The 16,426-nt window shown below is 31.0% G+C and overlaps 4 protein-coding genes across 5 annotated transcripts in view; 2 read left to right on the top strand and 2 right to left on the bottom strand.

The window, feature by feature from the left end:
* Positions 1 to 16,426, bottom strand: part of LOC126776758 (yemanuclein) — a 425,903-nt gene that overhangs the window by 165,622 nt on the left and 243,855 nt on the right. The window lies entirely within an intron of this gene.
* LOC126776911 (uncharacterized) lies at positions 552 to 4,960 on the bottom strand. The gene is made up of 4 exons (XM_050499776.1): positions 4,765 to 4,960; positions 3,679 to 3,824; positions 2,330 to 2,531; positions 552 to 948 (listed from the first exon to the last, which is right to left on the bottom strand). The coding sequence occupies exons 1-4, from the start codon at positions 4,870 to 4,872 to the stop codon at positions 856 to 858; spliced, it is 549 nt and encodes a 182-aa protein (XP_050355733.1). The 5' UTR covers positions 4,873 to 4,960; the 3' UTR covers positions 552 to 855.
* LOC126776844 (endoplasmic reticulum-Golgi intermediate compartment protein 2) lies at positions 5,235 to 6,734 on the top strand. The gene has a single exon (XM_050499685.1). The coding sequence runs from the start codon at positions 5,318 to 5,320 to the stop codon at positions 6,479 to 6,481; it is 1,164 nt and encodes a 387-aa protein (XP_050355642.1). The 5' UTR covers positions 5,235 to 5,317; the 3' UTR covers positions 6,482 to 6,734.
* LOC126776736 (uncharacterized) overlaps positions 7,248 to 16,426 on the top strand; it is a 129,761-nt gene continuing 120,582 nt past the window's right edge. For both annotated transcript variants that reach the window (XM_050499448.1, XM_050499447.1), the window contains exon 1: positions 7,248 to 7,639. The gene's annotated coding sequence lies outside the window, so the exon portion shown is untranslated. The remainder of the gene's footprint in view (positions 7,640 to 16,426) is intronic.

The raw sequence follows: 16,426 nt of genomic DNA, 5'->3' as shown, positions 1-16,426 counted from the left end.
TTACACACGATCCTTTTAAAATGCCATATTTAAAAAAAAAATAGAAAATTATTGCGACCTGTCACACATTTTAAGCATTTTAAAATGATCGTGGGTAATATGCTTCTAAATATCACATAGCATATCAAAATTACTAAAAATTTAACGAAATATTAACTTTTATTTTTTAATACAAAATTTTGATACAAATTTTAAACGTCAATTTCAACTATAGATGGCGCTATACACATAGACCACTAATAGTTGAAATAAGCAGAAGCACACGTAAAACAAACGAGATAAATATTTATATTATGAATTAACATTTAATATCAATTGTCCATTTACACTGCCCTTCGATTTATATAAAAAACTATTTCACAACACTTCATAACCTCGGGAATTAGGGTGTTTGACTATTGTTTTTTTTTCTAAAAAAAAACTCCAGTAATTATGATAAATGATATTAATAATGATTGAACCGCGTTTCTTTGGCGAATATAAAATAACACTATCTCTTAAATCTCCACAATGAAATGTTAATATATAAAATTATATATATATATATATATATATATATATATATATATATATATATATATATATATATAATGAATTTTTATGTTTGAACAAAGAGAAGAATGTACAGCAAGGTTTGAAAATATAAGGTTAAGTATATAGTGAAAACGCAACATAGTTTTAGCATATAATGATAAATAATTGATAATAATAAACAGAAACAGCCAAAACCCCATCATCCCTTACCTCAATATACTCCATCTCAACGATTCCGCAGCTTTCTCTAAATATTAAATAAATCTATTGCAGTGTAAGTCAGTATCGTTCGTCCTCGGACATGGAGGCGGAACTCCTTTGCTATGGAACCCTAAACGCAACCACCAGGTCCTCGTGATGTTCCACCCGCAGTTCCGATATGGCGGATGCCGCTTTTTTAACGGCATTTGTTATCTGGAAATTGAAATTAAAATAATTTTAAAATTACAATAGAACAAAAATAAATATAGTCCAACAATAATCCAAAATAAATATATTTTAGTTCGTGGCCTAAATCGAAACTGATATTATTGTCCGACCGAACATTCGACATCTCCACTTATTGTTTTATTTTGCCATCTTTGCCCACAGGTGGTGGTTTTATGTTAATAATCAAGTGCAGTTTTTTTTTTTAATAAAGTGGCTAAATCTTAGCACAAGGCAACAGAATTTTAAAAACGAAATTAACAATTCTAAAAATAAAGATGGCCATTTTGTTTTCATGATTATATTATAAACGTTCAATTAAAAACATTCAAGTTCTTAGATCTATTTCAAAGTATGACATTAATATGTTAGTTTTTTTTTTTTCAATATGTTAATTGGATTTTGTAAGTATTTTTGGATTAGTTCTGAATAGCAGTGCCAAACAGTTTTAGTCGCATTAAAGTGGTATTCTACGCCTATACTATGTCTTATATATACAATGAGTACATTGATACAAGTGCTTCTAATTAAGTATTAGTACTGTTTGGATGACTGGTTAACATTGGTATTTGTAGTAAATTGTCTACTCTTTAGGCTTGTAATGTTAAATTATATATATATTTTTTATAGAATAGGAAGGCGGACGAGCATATGCACCAACTGATGATAAGTGATCACCAACGCCCTTAGACATTGGCATTGTAAGAAATGTCAACCATCGCTTATAGCCAATGCGCCAGCAACCTTGGGAACTAAGTTTTTATATCCCTTGTGTCTGTAATTACACTGGCTCACTCACCCTTCAAACCGGAACACAACAATATCAAGTATTGCTGTTTTTCGGTAGAATATCTGATGAGTGGGTGGTACCTACCCAGACGAGCTTGCACAAAGCCCTACCACCAGTAAATATATATGTTATTAGTCTTTAGTCTTTGTTTATTCAACTTTATACTATTAACGTAACATATTAATTGTCAATGAGTTAATTGAAATGGACTTTACTTACACGTAGTCTTGAAGTGGAATGTCAATACTATCTTATGAAAGATATCGAGATACCAAACATAAAAAGTACTAAACATTTCGTACGATCTCATCTCGATATCTTTCATAAGATATTATAGCCACAATAAATGGGCTAGGAAGCACAATTTTTTTTTTTAAATCTTCCATAGCTGTTATGATGAGAGCGGTCAAACATACAAATTCCAGCTTTATAATCTTAATATATATTACAACAAATCTCTCTTGAAATTAAATCCCAAGTCAAATGCCATTACTATATCAAGAGCCCATTTGATAATTACAGGACAGTTATCATAGTTGGGTTTGGGGTCGGTGGCAGGAGGAAGGCGCGAGCGCTCACCAGCTCCTTGTCGGCGGGCGCGAGGCCGGGCGCGGCGAGCAGCGCGCGGCGCAGCGCGGGCGGCAGGTCGGCCAGCAGGCGCGCGCGCGCGGGCGCGGGCAGCGCGGCGGCCGCGGCGCGCGCCGAGTACGTGCGCACGCGCTCGCTGTACGCGCCCGCCTCCAGCGAGTACGGGCCCAGCGCGCCCACGTCGATCACGTTGCTGGAAAGCAGCCGCGACTTATGTGTGTTTACGGTTTGTATTACACAGGTCCACACGAATTTTGTCTACGACAGGAGGGTATGAAATTCTGATAGATTTGTCGATAGTTAGACGAAAAAATATATATATGACCTATATGAATATATATATTGTATTGGCATGTTGTCAGCATGCCCATATCCATTATACCTTAATGAAAATGTTCTTCTTGTTCTTTTGAAAACAAAATGGGGACTCATTCCATGTTGTTTTAAGCTTTATCTGAACGAGCAGCAGCATATATAATTTTAGAGTCAACTTTTTGTAACGCATATTTTTTAAGTATTTTTAAATGTTAACAACTAGCTCTCAGTTATTTTCTATTGTTATTCTGTAAACATCCAGAAACTACTTCTCACAAACTATTCCAATATTAATGCTGAGCACTAATAAGTAAATTTGGAAATTATGAATCGGCAAAAAGTTTTTTGATTTGTGCATCAAGAAAAATTCCAGTTTTATGATTCCTGTGACAGTAATAATTCATCTTCTCTTTAAGTCAAAGTTCTACAAAAAAGTTAATTGTTTTATTTATCACATAAGTGGCATCTGTAGATGCTGTATGACTGTCACAAACTCTTTATTTTTTAGCAACATCCTATACACCATACACATATGTACAAAATACATACCAGAACTATTTAACACTTTTTTTTTATAAAAGAAAAATAACAAAAAAGGAATTTTATCATAGGTATCACATAAGCAAACTTTTTAAGGAATACGGGTATTTTTCCTTTATATCGCAGAATAAATAATAGAAAAATCATGTAATAAATTATACAACAAAGAAAAATTTTTGTTTTGTTATAGATATATATATATATATATATAATATAACATAATATAAAAATATAAAAATGTTATTTATAATTAATTTGGTCAAAAACAACAAATATTGGTCAGTTCAAAAAACTACCAGATATTTTTACGAAATGTTTAGTTGGAAAGTAATGATGGCTTCTTTCCAATGCACGGATAAATGCAAATTCTTTACCTGACCATTCTACATCTACATTTGTTTGCATATCAAAAGAGGTTGCATAGATAACTCCGCACAATAATATTTCCTATCTGGCTATCTAGTAAACTTTTGAAAATCACTTACGTAGCCGTCTCGTGTAGTATTCTATTGAGTGCACTTTGTTCATCTGGTTTGCGAGGTGGTGTAGATGCGCAGGTGGTTGGTGATGGAGTCTCCTGTTGTTGCTCTGGCACCTCGAGGAGATGGGTTCTCTCATTGACTATATTTTCCTGAAAATATACAATACTTATTGTTAATTATTTAAATTAAATTGTACAAACCAAATTGTAATATTAACAATGTTCAATCTCTATTATAAATAAAATTATATTATTATTAATTATAAAAAATACTAAAAATACCCATGATAATCACCATTAAAATCTTATTCTAACTTTTCACTGAATTTTATTCAACAAGCATTATTATGAAAAAAAACGAGCAGCAAGATTGATGCATGCTTTAATGTGTATAATATAAAACAATACTCAACTTTTCAAACATATTTCTTGTTATGTGCTGTATATATGTAAATAAATTTAGACACACTATATGTATATAGATTTATTTATATTTATATATTTAACATATACTTCTTATAACCTTGATAATTATATAGTATTACAAAATAGACCTATTTTCAGAACAGTGTTAACGCAATGTATAATATTTATTATTATGTTATTATATAAACCTCAATAACTTTCTTCAACTTCATAACAAACATTTTTCAATTTTTATATCTACGTATTATTAATAAAATGATATATAATGTAAATAAAACATTTTTCTTAAAGAAGCTATTGCGTTTTATGAATAAGAAAATTATCAATCTGCTTTACAATTTAAAACAATTATAAAAATTCATGATTATTGTTTATGTAAACAAAAATAACATATGACAAAAATTAAAGATAAACCATACACACATCACACATTTCCAGGTTCAATATTGAAGATAATAAGCCAGTCAACCGGGAATAAGCGATAACAATACTAAATAACACCAACGTTTGTAATCGGAAAACGTGTCATATCTTTTACTATACTATATATGCAATTTTTTAAATAGTTTGCAATAGCTACACACAGACAAAGGATTCGAATTATATTTACATCAATTATTTAAATATCGTTCAAACGTGTAAATTAGCTAAATTATTTCTATACCTGCGGGTCAGTTTCCTTGTGACATATACTGTAGCAGCAACCCATGACTGCGCTCTTCAGTGAGCCGAAGCATGAATGCAGCAAACTTTCCTCGCCGTCAGACTGCATAAATATTTTGTTAAGTTTATTGTCGTTATAAATAGAAAAATGCGTAATTCACGTAGGTACTACAATTTTTACGTCTCGCACGTCACTTCACGACAGTTCCTGACATTGCCTTGACATATTTTATGTCACTGTTAATGTCAAAAATACAGAGAAAAATTAGTACCTAATTGTAGTTAAATTGAACTACTTAAACATCATTTAAAATCATAAAGTTTCAAATGATAAATATACAAATATTAAAAATTTAATAGGTCTTTAGTTTATAAAGTGGTATAATTGTATTTTGTGCATATTTTTATCTGTACAAAATATATTTGTCAAAACCTTGACAAAACCGACTGTCAATTGCAAATCAAAAACACGTCAACACTTTATATAGCTTTAAGTACCTATCTATTTTCTGAGTAGAACATTATTATATAAAATACAATATCTTAAATAAAACATGATCAGATATCGGGGTAAAAAGAAGGTTATAGACAAGGTGAAAGAGTTAGATGCCTTCTCTAAAGTTCCAGAAGAATACGTAGACAGTACGCCGGTCGGCGGAACCTTTTCAGTAATAACGTTTTTTATTATTATGTGGCTGATTTACAGCGAAGTTTCTTACTTTCTAGATAGTAATTTAGTGTTTAGATTCATGCCTGATACGGATATGGACGAGAAATTAAGAATAAATATAGATATTACTGTTGCCATGCCGTGTTCAAATATCGGTGCTGATATCCTGGATTCTACGTCTCAAAGCGTTTTTGGATTTGGAGAGTTACAGGAGGAAGATACCTGGTGGGAACTAACACGGGAACAACAAGACGCATTTGATGCTGTCAAATATTTAAATTCATATTTAAGAGAAGAATATCATTCCATTTGGCAATTACTTTGGAAGAAAGGTCACGGATCAGTCAGAGCTACAGTACCTCAGCGAAAAAATAAACCAAATCGCCGGCCTGATGCCTGTCGCTTACATGGTGTGCTTACATTAAATAAAGTTGCTGGAAACTTCCACATAACGGCTGGTAAAAGTTTACACCTTCCCAGGGGGCATATACATCTTAACATGCTTTTTGATGATACACCTCAAAATTTTAGTCACAGAATACATAGACTTAGCTTTGGCAGTCCAGCAAATGGAATTATATACCCTCTAGAAGGAGATGAAAAAATTGCAACAGATGAAAATATGCTGTATCAATATTTCCTAGAAGTTGTACCTACAGATGTAGACACCACATTTGAATCAATAAAGACATTTCAGTATTCCGTAAAAGAACTACAAAGACCCATAAGTCATAGCAAAGGCTCTCATGGTGTTCCGGGTGTATTTTTTAAATATGACATGGCTGCTTTGAAAATTCAAGTATATCAAGAGAGGGAGAATCTTTTACAATTTATGTTACGTTTGTTTTCTATTATTGGCGGCATTTATGTAATAATAGGTTTTATCAATACTGTAGTGTTAACAATGCGAACGGGATTATCAAATACAGTAACAACAGAAGCTTTAAAAAAGAAAGAATACAAATCTGCACCACCTACACCAGTCCAAAGAAATCCTTTACTTGTCACACCAGATTTAAATGTGCCTTTAGATTTATTAAAACAATGACATTAATGATAAATAAATAAAATAAGTAGTTAACTGATTCCTGTATATGTAAGAATGTGTTAATTAATGAATTTAATACAGTAAATTTGTTTATAATAAATATTTGGTAATTTTAAAATGTGATCTGCTATAAATGAATGTTTTTACAATTTTGTATAAATTAAGTTAATTTATTTTGTATGCAATTTTATTTTTTCAATCATATTTTAACATTTTCAATGGTTTAGACGAGTCATGTTATATCATTTTTATTTTACACAAATATACTTTTTAATACTGTAAGGTTTAATATATAATATTTGTATAGTAAAAAAATGCTTATTTTGTACAAAGTAAAATACTATGTTTTAATTTAAGCTTGAATGTGTCTGAAAAATTAGAAATTATTACAGTATTTTATAATTTTTAATATTCGAATATCTTAAAATAGAAATTTTATATTATGTATCACAAAAATCTGTCGAAATGTCTATAATTGTTAAAGTTGTTCAATATTCAAAATTATACAAAAACTAAATAATAAACTCAATGAGACTGGTTGCAGGTGTTTTGTTTAAAAAAAAGTTTAAATTTGCGTACTTCATACTAACGGGTGCCGCACCATTGGTGATCGGTGCGATATATCCTCACTCTATCACACTCACATATTTAATATTCTCTTTCTCTTTCAATCACCGTTTTTCCGAATGTCGTTTTGTTCTCATCGCGACGACGATTGACGAACGAACTGCGAAGTGCGACTGCGAACCATTCGCGCGGCGGCTTCGCCAGTAAATGACGCGTCGTGGCGTTTGAACGTTAAACGATATCCGAAAAGTTTCAACTTAAAACTTGTGGCCCATAAAATAAAAAAAAAAAACTATATAGCTGATGATCCTTCAGCAGTGCGGTGCATTTGAGTGAAAAGTAGTGTCAGTGAAGTGTATAGTTTATTTTTTAGTAATTTCAATTTACCGTTTCAATTGAACGTTACTGTTTTGTTCAACAAAAAGCGCGTAATAACAAGCCGCGCTGAACGCAAGAGAGGGCCGTATATGGTTAAGTTGATTCTTCGGGCTGGCGTCCACCGGTGAAAGTAGACCTTTGTTAAGTTCATAAGGACACGAGCCAATTGCAACTAACTCGAAACGACGTTTCGTGTGTAGTTGCGACGGGAAGGTGAGTGGCATTTCGCTTAAATTACGTACTTAATTTGCGAGGTACAGTTACATTTATCACGAGACTCACATCATAACTTACTTAATACAGTCAGTGATATGATTCAATTAATGGCTCAATACTTGTAACTTTTTCATTCTTTCAAATGAAACTCGATAAATCTCCTAATATTTCATTATAATATCAATATGTCATTGGCAATTTTTATTTGCTTAAATGTAACAGCTGAATGTTCCAAACGACGATTTTCATTCATACTATGGCTGACTGGCTGTAGGTCAGTGCCCTGTACCCTACCTGTTGACTCGTTCCCGGCCTAGCCGGTTCTCCTACACTGCCTGCGGGTAGCTGAAAAAATATGTCAGGTTTCCGAACTGACATTGATAAATAAATCTTTTGTTTTTATAAACATAAAAGTCGTAAACGTGTACATAACTTACGTCTCAATGTCGAGACATGTCCATATAATCTTTGCAAACACGATGCGTCATGTGCATAAACTGTTAGGGTTATTAATTAAGTTTGTTTTTGAAGATATGATACTTTTATTTACGTTAATTAGGATGCCATTTTATAATTCGTTTAGGAATTATTGATGTTTCCCATTCTTAAAAAAATCGAAAGATTTTTTTATTTTATTATTATTCGTTTTAAACACATAGTTAATTGTGTAATATATAAAACAAAATTATATTTAGAACAGTCAAATTACATTAATATTGTAATTGTAACCTTTCATATAAATCATTTTATTTTTAAAGTAATATTTTTCATGGAGTCAAAAGGGTTACTTTGAGCCTTATCGAATAAAAAAAAAATAATTTATTAGTTTTTTTACATATTACTAAAATTTACTGTTTCCGCTTGTATAAATTTTCTTATTTATTATATTATTACCTTGTGAGTCGGGATGTAAAGTGTAAAGCTTTGAGTTATAAAGTCAGTTATAGGAATCTCGCAGTTTATAAAAAAAATACGTACCTGCAACAATGAATGAATACAAACTATTTAAGTATTATGTGCCTCTCGCTTACGGGTGAATGATATATAATTCATATACATATGTATTAGGTATGATATTTGCTGTTCATTATTATAACTAAAATGAGAAAATATAAAATTTAGTTTGCGTTGGCGTGATGCATAATTGTCTGCTAATAATATCCGTCTCGACAGTTGAATCGTATCGTCGTCCGGTAATTTGTGTCCGTGTGTTTTATCGGATCCCAATAATGTGAATCGAAATACATAATATACGAGACGATAAATGCGTCGGTCTAACCTAATTTGAACCAGCTCTGAGGTCGATCATTTTTGTCACACGAAGAAACATAATGGAGACAAAAAATATTTCTATTATACAAATTTGTTGATAAATACAGACTATATTATATTTATATAGTCTGTATAATAAAATAGTAAATAACTTTGTGTTCGTAACTACGTGCTTGGATTTAACTTAGTTATTTAATTAATGACAATCAAGTAACGAGGGCTATTTATCATAATACAATAGCGTGCCGGGTTATTATAAAGCATCAAGACATCGGCACAGAGCTTTTTACGCTGGAAATTCCAGAAAAAAAAATCACGTTCTTAATCTTTTCCTTATACAGTATAAAAATAATTAAGTTTTGATAAAAAATATGAAATTGTATAATATTGACAATAGAGTAATGCAAGGGTGCAAAAGGTTTATCGCTAAAATATAAATCACTTTAAAATAATCGTTAGGTAGGGGACATAGCGTATGTATCTAGTATAATTTAAACTAGAATTGCAACTATTAACACAAGATAATTAGGTTATGGTGCAGAAAAATCAATATTTTCGCATTACCGGAGTTTCCGATGCAATTCGTACATTAATAAAAGCGAATAGTTTTGCCGAATATTCCGCGATTCGATCTGGCCAGTTGTCAAATATTCATTCAGAGGCCGAACAATTAATAAAAAACATTAATAATAATAAAATACACGTTACTAAGGTTATATTAATAATAGTTTTGAAAAGTATCGTCACTGTTTTATTGCGTAATAAATTAAACATTTACATACTAAAAATAAATTGATAATGAACCATTTGAAATCGTCACTCGTGATATGAAATTAATGATTAATGTTTTGTAAACGCATCAACAATTATACTGATTGGATCTTGGAACCACACCTGATAAGTTAATATTTCTAAATTAGGAAGTAGTGGAATATATTTGATAAAACCTCGCTTGTGAAAATCAGTTGGTAATTTAAAAGTAATTACTATTTTATTTATTTATATATACTTTATTGTATGTCAAAATTCAATTGCGCAAATAGGCTAACTTTTAAACCATTACGAAATCTAGAAAAAAACACCGCTAGGTATCTTTCGCTGGCTCTTCTCGGGTCAGGCTATTTTTTTGCCGATGCGGTAATGATTTTAAAGTTGACTATCAATAAATAATGTTTCTCTATTGAATAAAGGATTTGATATTCACTGCTTTGCCTATCAGCCATCTTAACTAATAGGAAAGGTTCGAGTAAGCGTACAAAAAAAAAGGTAATTCAAAGGAATTTTCGCTTCTGATTTGTTCAAATTTGATGTAATTTCTGTTATAGTAATTAAATAGGGTTTCTTTGCAAATGTTTGTTCAACAGTTAATTTCTGAAATAACTATTCGCTTCACATATAGAGGCAAAGGATGTCCTTTGATTGTTTTTAAATCCTTAGCATATTGGAATATTAAGTATGATTCATTTGCGACTTGGTCTGTTTCGCTCGAGTCATTTCATTGGCATCCTCATTGGTATAGTGGCTAGCTTATATAACGCTGTAGATCCCGAGTAGCAGTCTGAATCTAGAAATTGTTTCTAATTCCGTGCCTCGGAATGCACGTAAAGCTGCGTCTAAACTTTTACCGGTCGTTTCATATTTACCGTCTCATCTGATTATGAGAGCGAGGTAATTGAGAGTGCAACTCTGTTTGCGTACTCACTTGTGTACATGTCCTGCAGAGTATATTAGAAATTCTCCAAGAATGGCTGCCGTGTTCGAAATAGCTCAGCGGGACATTTGATTCAAAATAAAATTGAGTAAAAATACTTTTGTTCATTTAGATAAATACACTATGTATTTGTTATTTTGTAATTACAAATATAACAATTAAGAGTGTTATAACGACTTGTTTTAATTAATTTATTTGTAAATATTTCTAATGTTGAACAGGGAGATAAGCTATCACCATTTCTGACAGTCATTGTTTACATAAGATGTATGTAAATATCTCAGTTGTAGTTTATTTTGTAATTACAAATATAACAATTAAGAGTGTTATAACGACTTGTTTTAATTAATTTATTTGTAAATATTTCTAATGTTGAACAGGGAGATAAGCTATCACCATTTCTGACAGTCATTGTTTACATGAAGATGTATGTAAATATCTCAGTTGTATTGTACTCGTTAACCGGCAGCCGATTTGTAGAGTTGCAGGTCATTAGGACCGACCCATACTCGTACGTTTACTGGGTCAAAAAATATTAGGTTGTTTCATATGTGAATTCAAAACTCGAGAAATTAACGTTTTCATTTCTCTAGACGCGGTTTGATTGGTTTTTAGAAGTGCAAAAAACGATAACGACATGGCGACCGGTTTTATTTAGTTTATATTATTTAATTGTGCAGGTTCCGAAATTTGGTTACAGTAATAAAAAAAATGAAAAAAAAGAACACCTTGTTAGTTTTTTTTTAATTCATCATGCGGCAATGCTCAATTAAAACAGTGCAAGGCACCATTCTCATATAGTAATAAAACAAAACACTAAATCCATATTAAAAACTCATTACACTACATGCCCTATTTTACCTATTCCTTATAATATTTCTGGTTTTATATTTTTTTATACTGGCAACTTTGTTGTGTGGACCTCCCGGTTAACACTCAACCGATATTTACTTAGGATGAGAAATACATAAAAGCGAACTATTGATATAGTGGCGTAATCAAAGTCTTCGTATGCAAACCATTTTTATAAATGCATACAGTCAGTATTTGTATATAATATATTAGTAAAACATTTTTCTTTTCCATACTGCCATCGTTCCATAAGTTAGACATCTTGAAGCCTGTGTTATAAGAAACGGCTGATATACATATTTATGTATATAAGATTATTTTAAATAAATGTATAAATAAATAATACATACTTTTATACATAATACACAGACACGGGGTGGGAACCGAACCGACAAAGCAGGATCACCGCCAACTGTGCCAATGGCCCAATGGCTCAATACCATATATATACATATATATCTAACATGTAAATGTCTAGCCGCCATTACTCACCACTCAATAATCCTTGAAGGCGTGAAAACGAAACGGTCTCGTTTATTTAGAGCGCAGGATGCGGGCAAAGAGTGGGAACAGTTTCAGTAATACGATATGCACACTCGTTAGACAAAGCAAGCTTCTTGTAATATTCCGTTCGAAAAAGTGTTTAATAAAAGACACTTCACTTTGTATACTATCACTTTACTAATATTTTGTGTCCATTTTCATGATTTGTTGGGATAATTTTATTAGAATTTGTCATTCAGACTCGTAGACCGTGGCGTGATGATGCTCTCCTGACAGTCCAGAGCCTTCCGAACAAAATCTAAAGCCATTTGCTTTCATATTATAGTGAACGAATGTTTTAGCAAATATTAATACTCTCTATTCCCATTCGTAACTCACCCCAGTGAGTTACGAATGAAAAAATTGCTCCCAGCAAGCCTACAAGACCGGAATAGAGTTGGAGCAAAGGCTCCACATTATTTTCGAGGGACGGGTGTGTAAACACTAATAAATCCCAAATTAGATAAAAAAACCCAATAACTTTTATTTACTCGACCCAGGATCTGAATCTAGAACTGCAACTATATATGTTGGGAACGAGGCTTGAGTACCCAAAATGTAATATTAGTTGGAAGTAACGTAGCACTGTGCACTTAATGCATTTCCAACCATCTCCTTGAATTATTGGTTAGGCTTCAAAAATGTATATAGAAATATTCAAACCACTCGAAAATAATATCTTGTATTGTATGTATACGAGTATTTATGCTCGAGTGGGGTCAGTCGTGAACCTATTAAAATAATTACTGTTCCAAAATTTCATCTTTACGGCTTTTTATAATTGCTCATTAATTTTAACAAACTTATACGCCTCTCAATGTACGTAATGAAGTTCATGTTTTGAATTATAATACATTTTGTATATTATGATGTACTCTATAAATAATACCTTATTATACTTCGTCCTTAAACTAACTTGGAATCATAACACGTTTCCTCTGCATTAATCTTAAGTCCTTAGTAATCAATTTGAATAGGTTTTAATTTACACCCAATTATTCATTATTAAAATAAATAAAAAATGAAAAAATGAATTTTCAAATCAAATGTCTGAAGTAAGATAAAAAAAGGGCCCGAAATGTGCATAGTCTAGAGGCCTCAGCGAGATTACAATATATTTAAACGTTATGTTTAAAATATCGCTTAAAAAATATACATAACCAAATTAATTTTGTAACTCATACTACACGAAGTATACTTTTAGGTTTTATATAATGTTCGTATACAAAAGATGCTACTATGTTGAAACCGTGGCTAATACATTGCGAAGGGGTTTACGAGAATTCCAAATTTAAAACATACTTTATTCAAATAGGCATACGGTTACTAAGATTAATTTTAAAGTTACCAACATCAGAACGTGGATGCAACCGAGAAAATACAAGTAGTCACTTTCACTAACTAAATTACATATATATGTTATTAAGCATTATTTATGAAGAGAACAAATAAGTAAAGTCTCCACGTTGTTTATCATCTACTTACCTAATCTTTATTTGAATTTTATAAATCATTTATTTAATTTGTGATGATTATTGATTGACAAATATATAAAGTAAAATATTTCAAAACATACCGACAAAATAATAATTATTATATTAATATTATTTCTGTTGTGTAATGCTTTCGCTTGCCGAAGTAAATTAATTCCTCCAGCGATAGTAATTTAAATTTATTACATTTTTATACATAAAAAAATTAAAGCATTACAGAATAAAATAATTACGCTAAAGATAATAAAAAATAATAACGACTCAACGTAATACAGCGTCTTGTCTCTTGTGCGAATATTTCAATGTATTAAATAATTTCACCGTTATTGCACGTGTATTGTTCAGTTCGGCAATAATGGCCTTCGAGTATTATGTTAGTGGGGTAACAAAGTGTGTTTCAAACAACAATGGAGGTTGCGCTAGTCATCCCAGAGTTAAACAAAAGGCTTTTGAAACATGTGCGTGCATCCACATCTGTGGTTTCTGCACCTATTCGCTTAAAACACCGTCAACAACTGAGCTTAGAATGGTATGTTTATTGTGCAAGAGAAATTGTAATAAGTTACTTGACGTAACTTCGAAAACATATGTACACTTATCTATTATAAATACAATTAGTAAATAAATGAAAACGAATGAATAAATGTATCACAATTTTTTTTAAATAGTGCTTTTATATTTAACGTTATTTAAAACATTAATGCGTTGATACATATTTATATAATTGAAAAGTAATTAATTATCTATATTTATACATTTATAAAAATTGTTGTTAATATGTCTGTTTGACCGATTAACCTGAAAGTTTGAACAGATAATTTTTATATACAATAATTTATATATACCTATTCTACGAAAGGATTTTCTTCATGGGGAAGATTTTGATACGGTGTAACAAGATGGTGAAAGATAATTGCGATTAAATAACAGTTCAGGTGATAATATATATGTATATATTATCACCTGATATATATATTTGTGTCTGTACATATAATGTTTTACTTTTTTTAATAGTGAAATTATTTTCGCTAAAATCTACTTGGATGGTAGCTATAATATATTAAATGGAATCTTGTAAAATTACGATTTGAAAGTGCATCTAAGAACTGAATTGAATATAGTATATTTTTAATTTTGTTCGGTAGTTTTCAGAATATATTAGATTTAAATTAACAAAGTATTTTTTTTTAACAGATGGATAAATAAGAACCAGCCTAAAATAAAAATGTTGTAATCGTAATTGTCCGTCTCTCGAGAAGTGTTCTTTCGTTTATTGTTACTGTAACGTTGTATCGTTTCGCGTTACGTAGAGTTCGTTTTATACATTTTAAATAGCGCTTTATGACTTTAAGCTAAAGGTCATAGTCGTTATCTTAAGACATTGAAATTCGTCTAAAATTTTAAATTTTACTGTCTAATAATTAATATCATATTCATATTTAAGATTCATCTCGGGTTTAACTTATTATACTTAATACTATAATACAATTTCTGAATTCACAACGTCAGATTCACAAGATCCAAGATTGCCAGATTCATTTGTACGCATTTAAGTAGCATGCTGCAGGTTTTACATTTACTAATTTATTTTTTAATTTAAAACTGTCAGTATATTTTATACACCTAATAGGCCAGCGTTTGACTGGTGTCTTGCCTGATGTTAAGCACCGACACGGTCTAGGATGTAGCACGCTTGCTTATAAGAAATCTGTTTACTTTGGATTTAAAGACACAAAATATATATAAAGAATATATTTTTTAGCTGATCCGCGCAGTTTTGCATATGTTAAATGTAACTCCGTCTTCATGGGTATAGTATATTTATTAGTTTTTCAATTAATGTTCTATCTAAAGTTTTATTTATTTATTTAACAATACAAATAAGCATATAAAAATTAAATTTGAGCACTACAAAAATCACGAATATTTATCTTGAGTGCCTTTCTGTCTATGGATTTACATAAAGTATACGCTATAATTGTTTCACATAATATCATTATTTCATCTACAACATATACTTAAATTCTTACTGGTTATTTCTCGTCTTGTTCTGTTATCTAAGCTATTTATTAAGCGAATAATCATGTAAAGTAAAAATTGTTATTCAAATCGAACTGGTAGTTTGTGGTTAGAGCGTTCGAACACACTTTTTAATATATAAATAAGGCGTATTATTCTATGCAAGGCTATGACATGGCAAATGCATTATACGTTAATTTAAATTAAAAATATAACAATCCCAAGTCAGTTCGTCAAAACTTTTCACATAGAGATAAATTCGTGACCTTTCTCTTGTAACACTTTCTTTAACCATACTCGTTGCGATAGATTACCTATTTTCTGTTTCACGGTGCCGATTGATTATTAAAAAACTAAAGTGAATTGTAAATAATTCGTATCCCATTAGGGTAATGTTTAAAGTCGACGATAACACGCTATTTTGATACGTGTACCGTTTAAACTTTAAAATTAATATAATCAAAATCGCATCTCCCTTACATGAATTCGCGAACGTTAGCGAGTTCGGGTTTGTTCATACAGAATCTCTACTTATCTTAGTTATATATTGAACCAAAAACAAATCCAAATGAACGTCAAGTCGTGATGTACTTAAACGGATCTATCAATCACGATTGATCAAACCGTTTCGGTCAATTTGGTCCATCAAAACGTCTTCTAAAGACTCGTTGATCGCAATACAATTACTATAAACGCCCCACTTACCTGCGTGGGTAGTATCTAGTTACCTATTGTTTCTTTATCTTTACCAAAATTATTATCTCGAACGAGTTATGAGCTGTACTTTAATGGCCCTTGTAATTACCTTTATACCGTTTCTACATAGTGTGTCACCTCGGTGAAAACTTTATCGCAACGCTTAAGTATTTTTTAATTACTATGACTGGTACATTT

Source organism: Nymphalis io, chromosome 21 (assembly GCF_905147045.1).
Source record: "Nymphalis io chromosome 21, ilAglIoxx1.1, whole genome shotgun sequence".
Taxonomy (NCBI): Eukaryota; Metazoa; Arthropoda; class Insecta; order Lepidoptera; family Nymphalidae; genus Nymphalis; species Nymphalis io.
The sequence above is the reverse complement of the archived record's forward strand: the minus strand, read 5'-3'. Positions and strand labels throughout refer to the sequence as shown.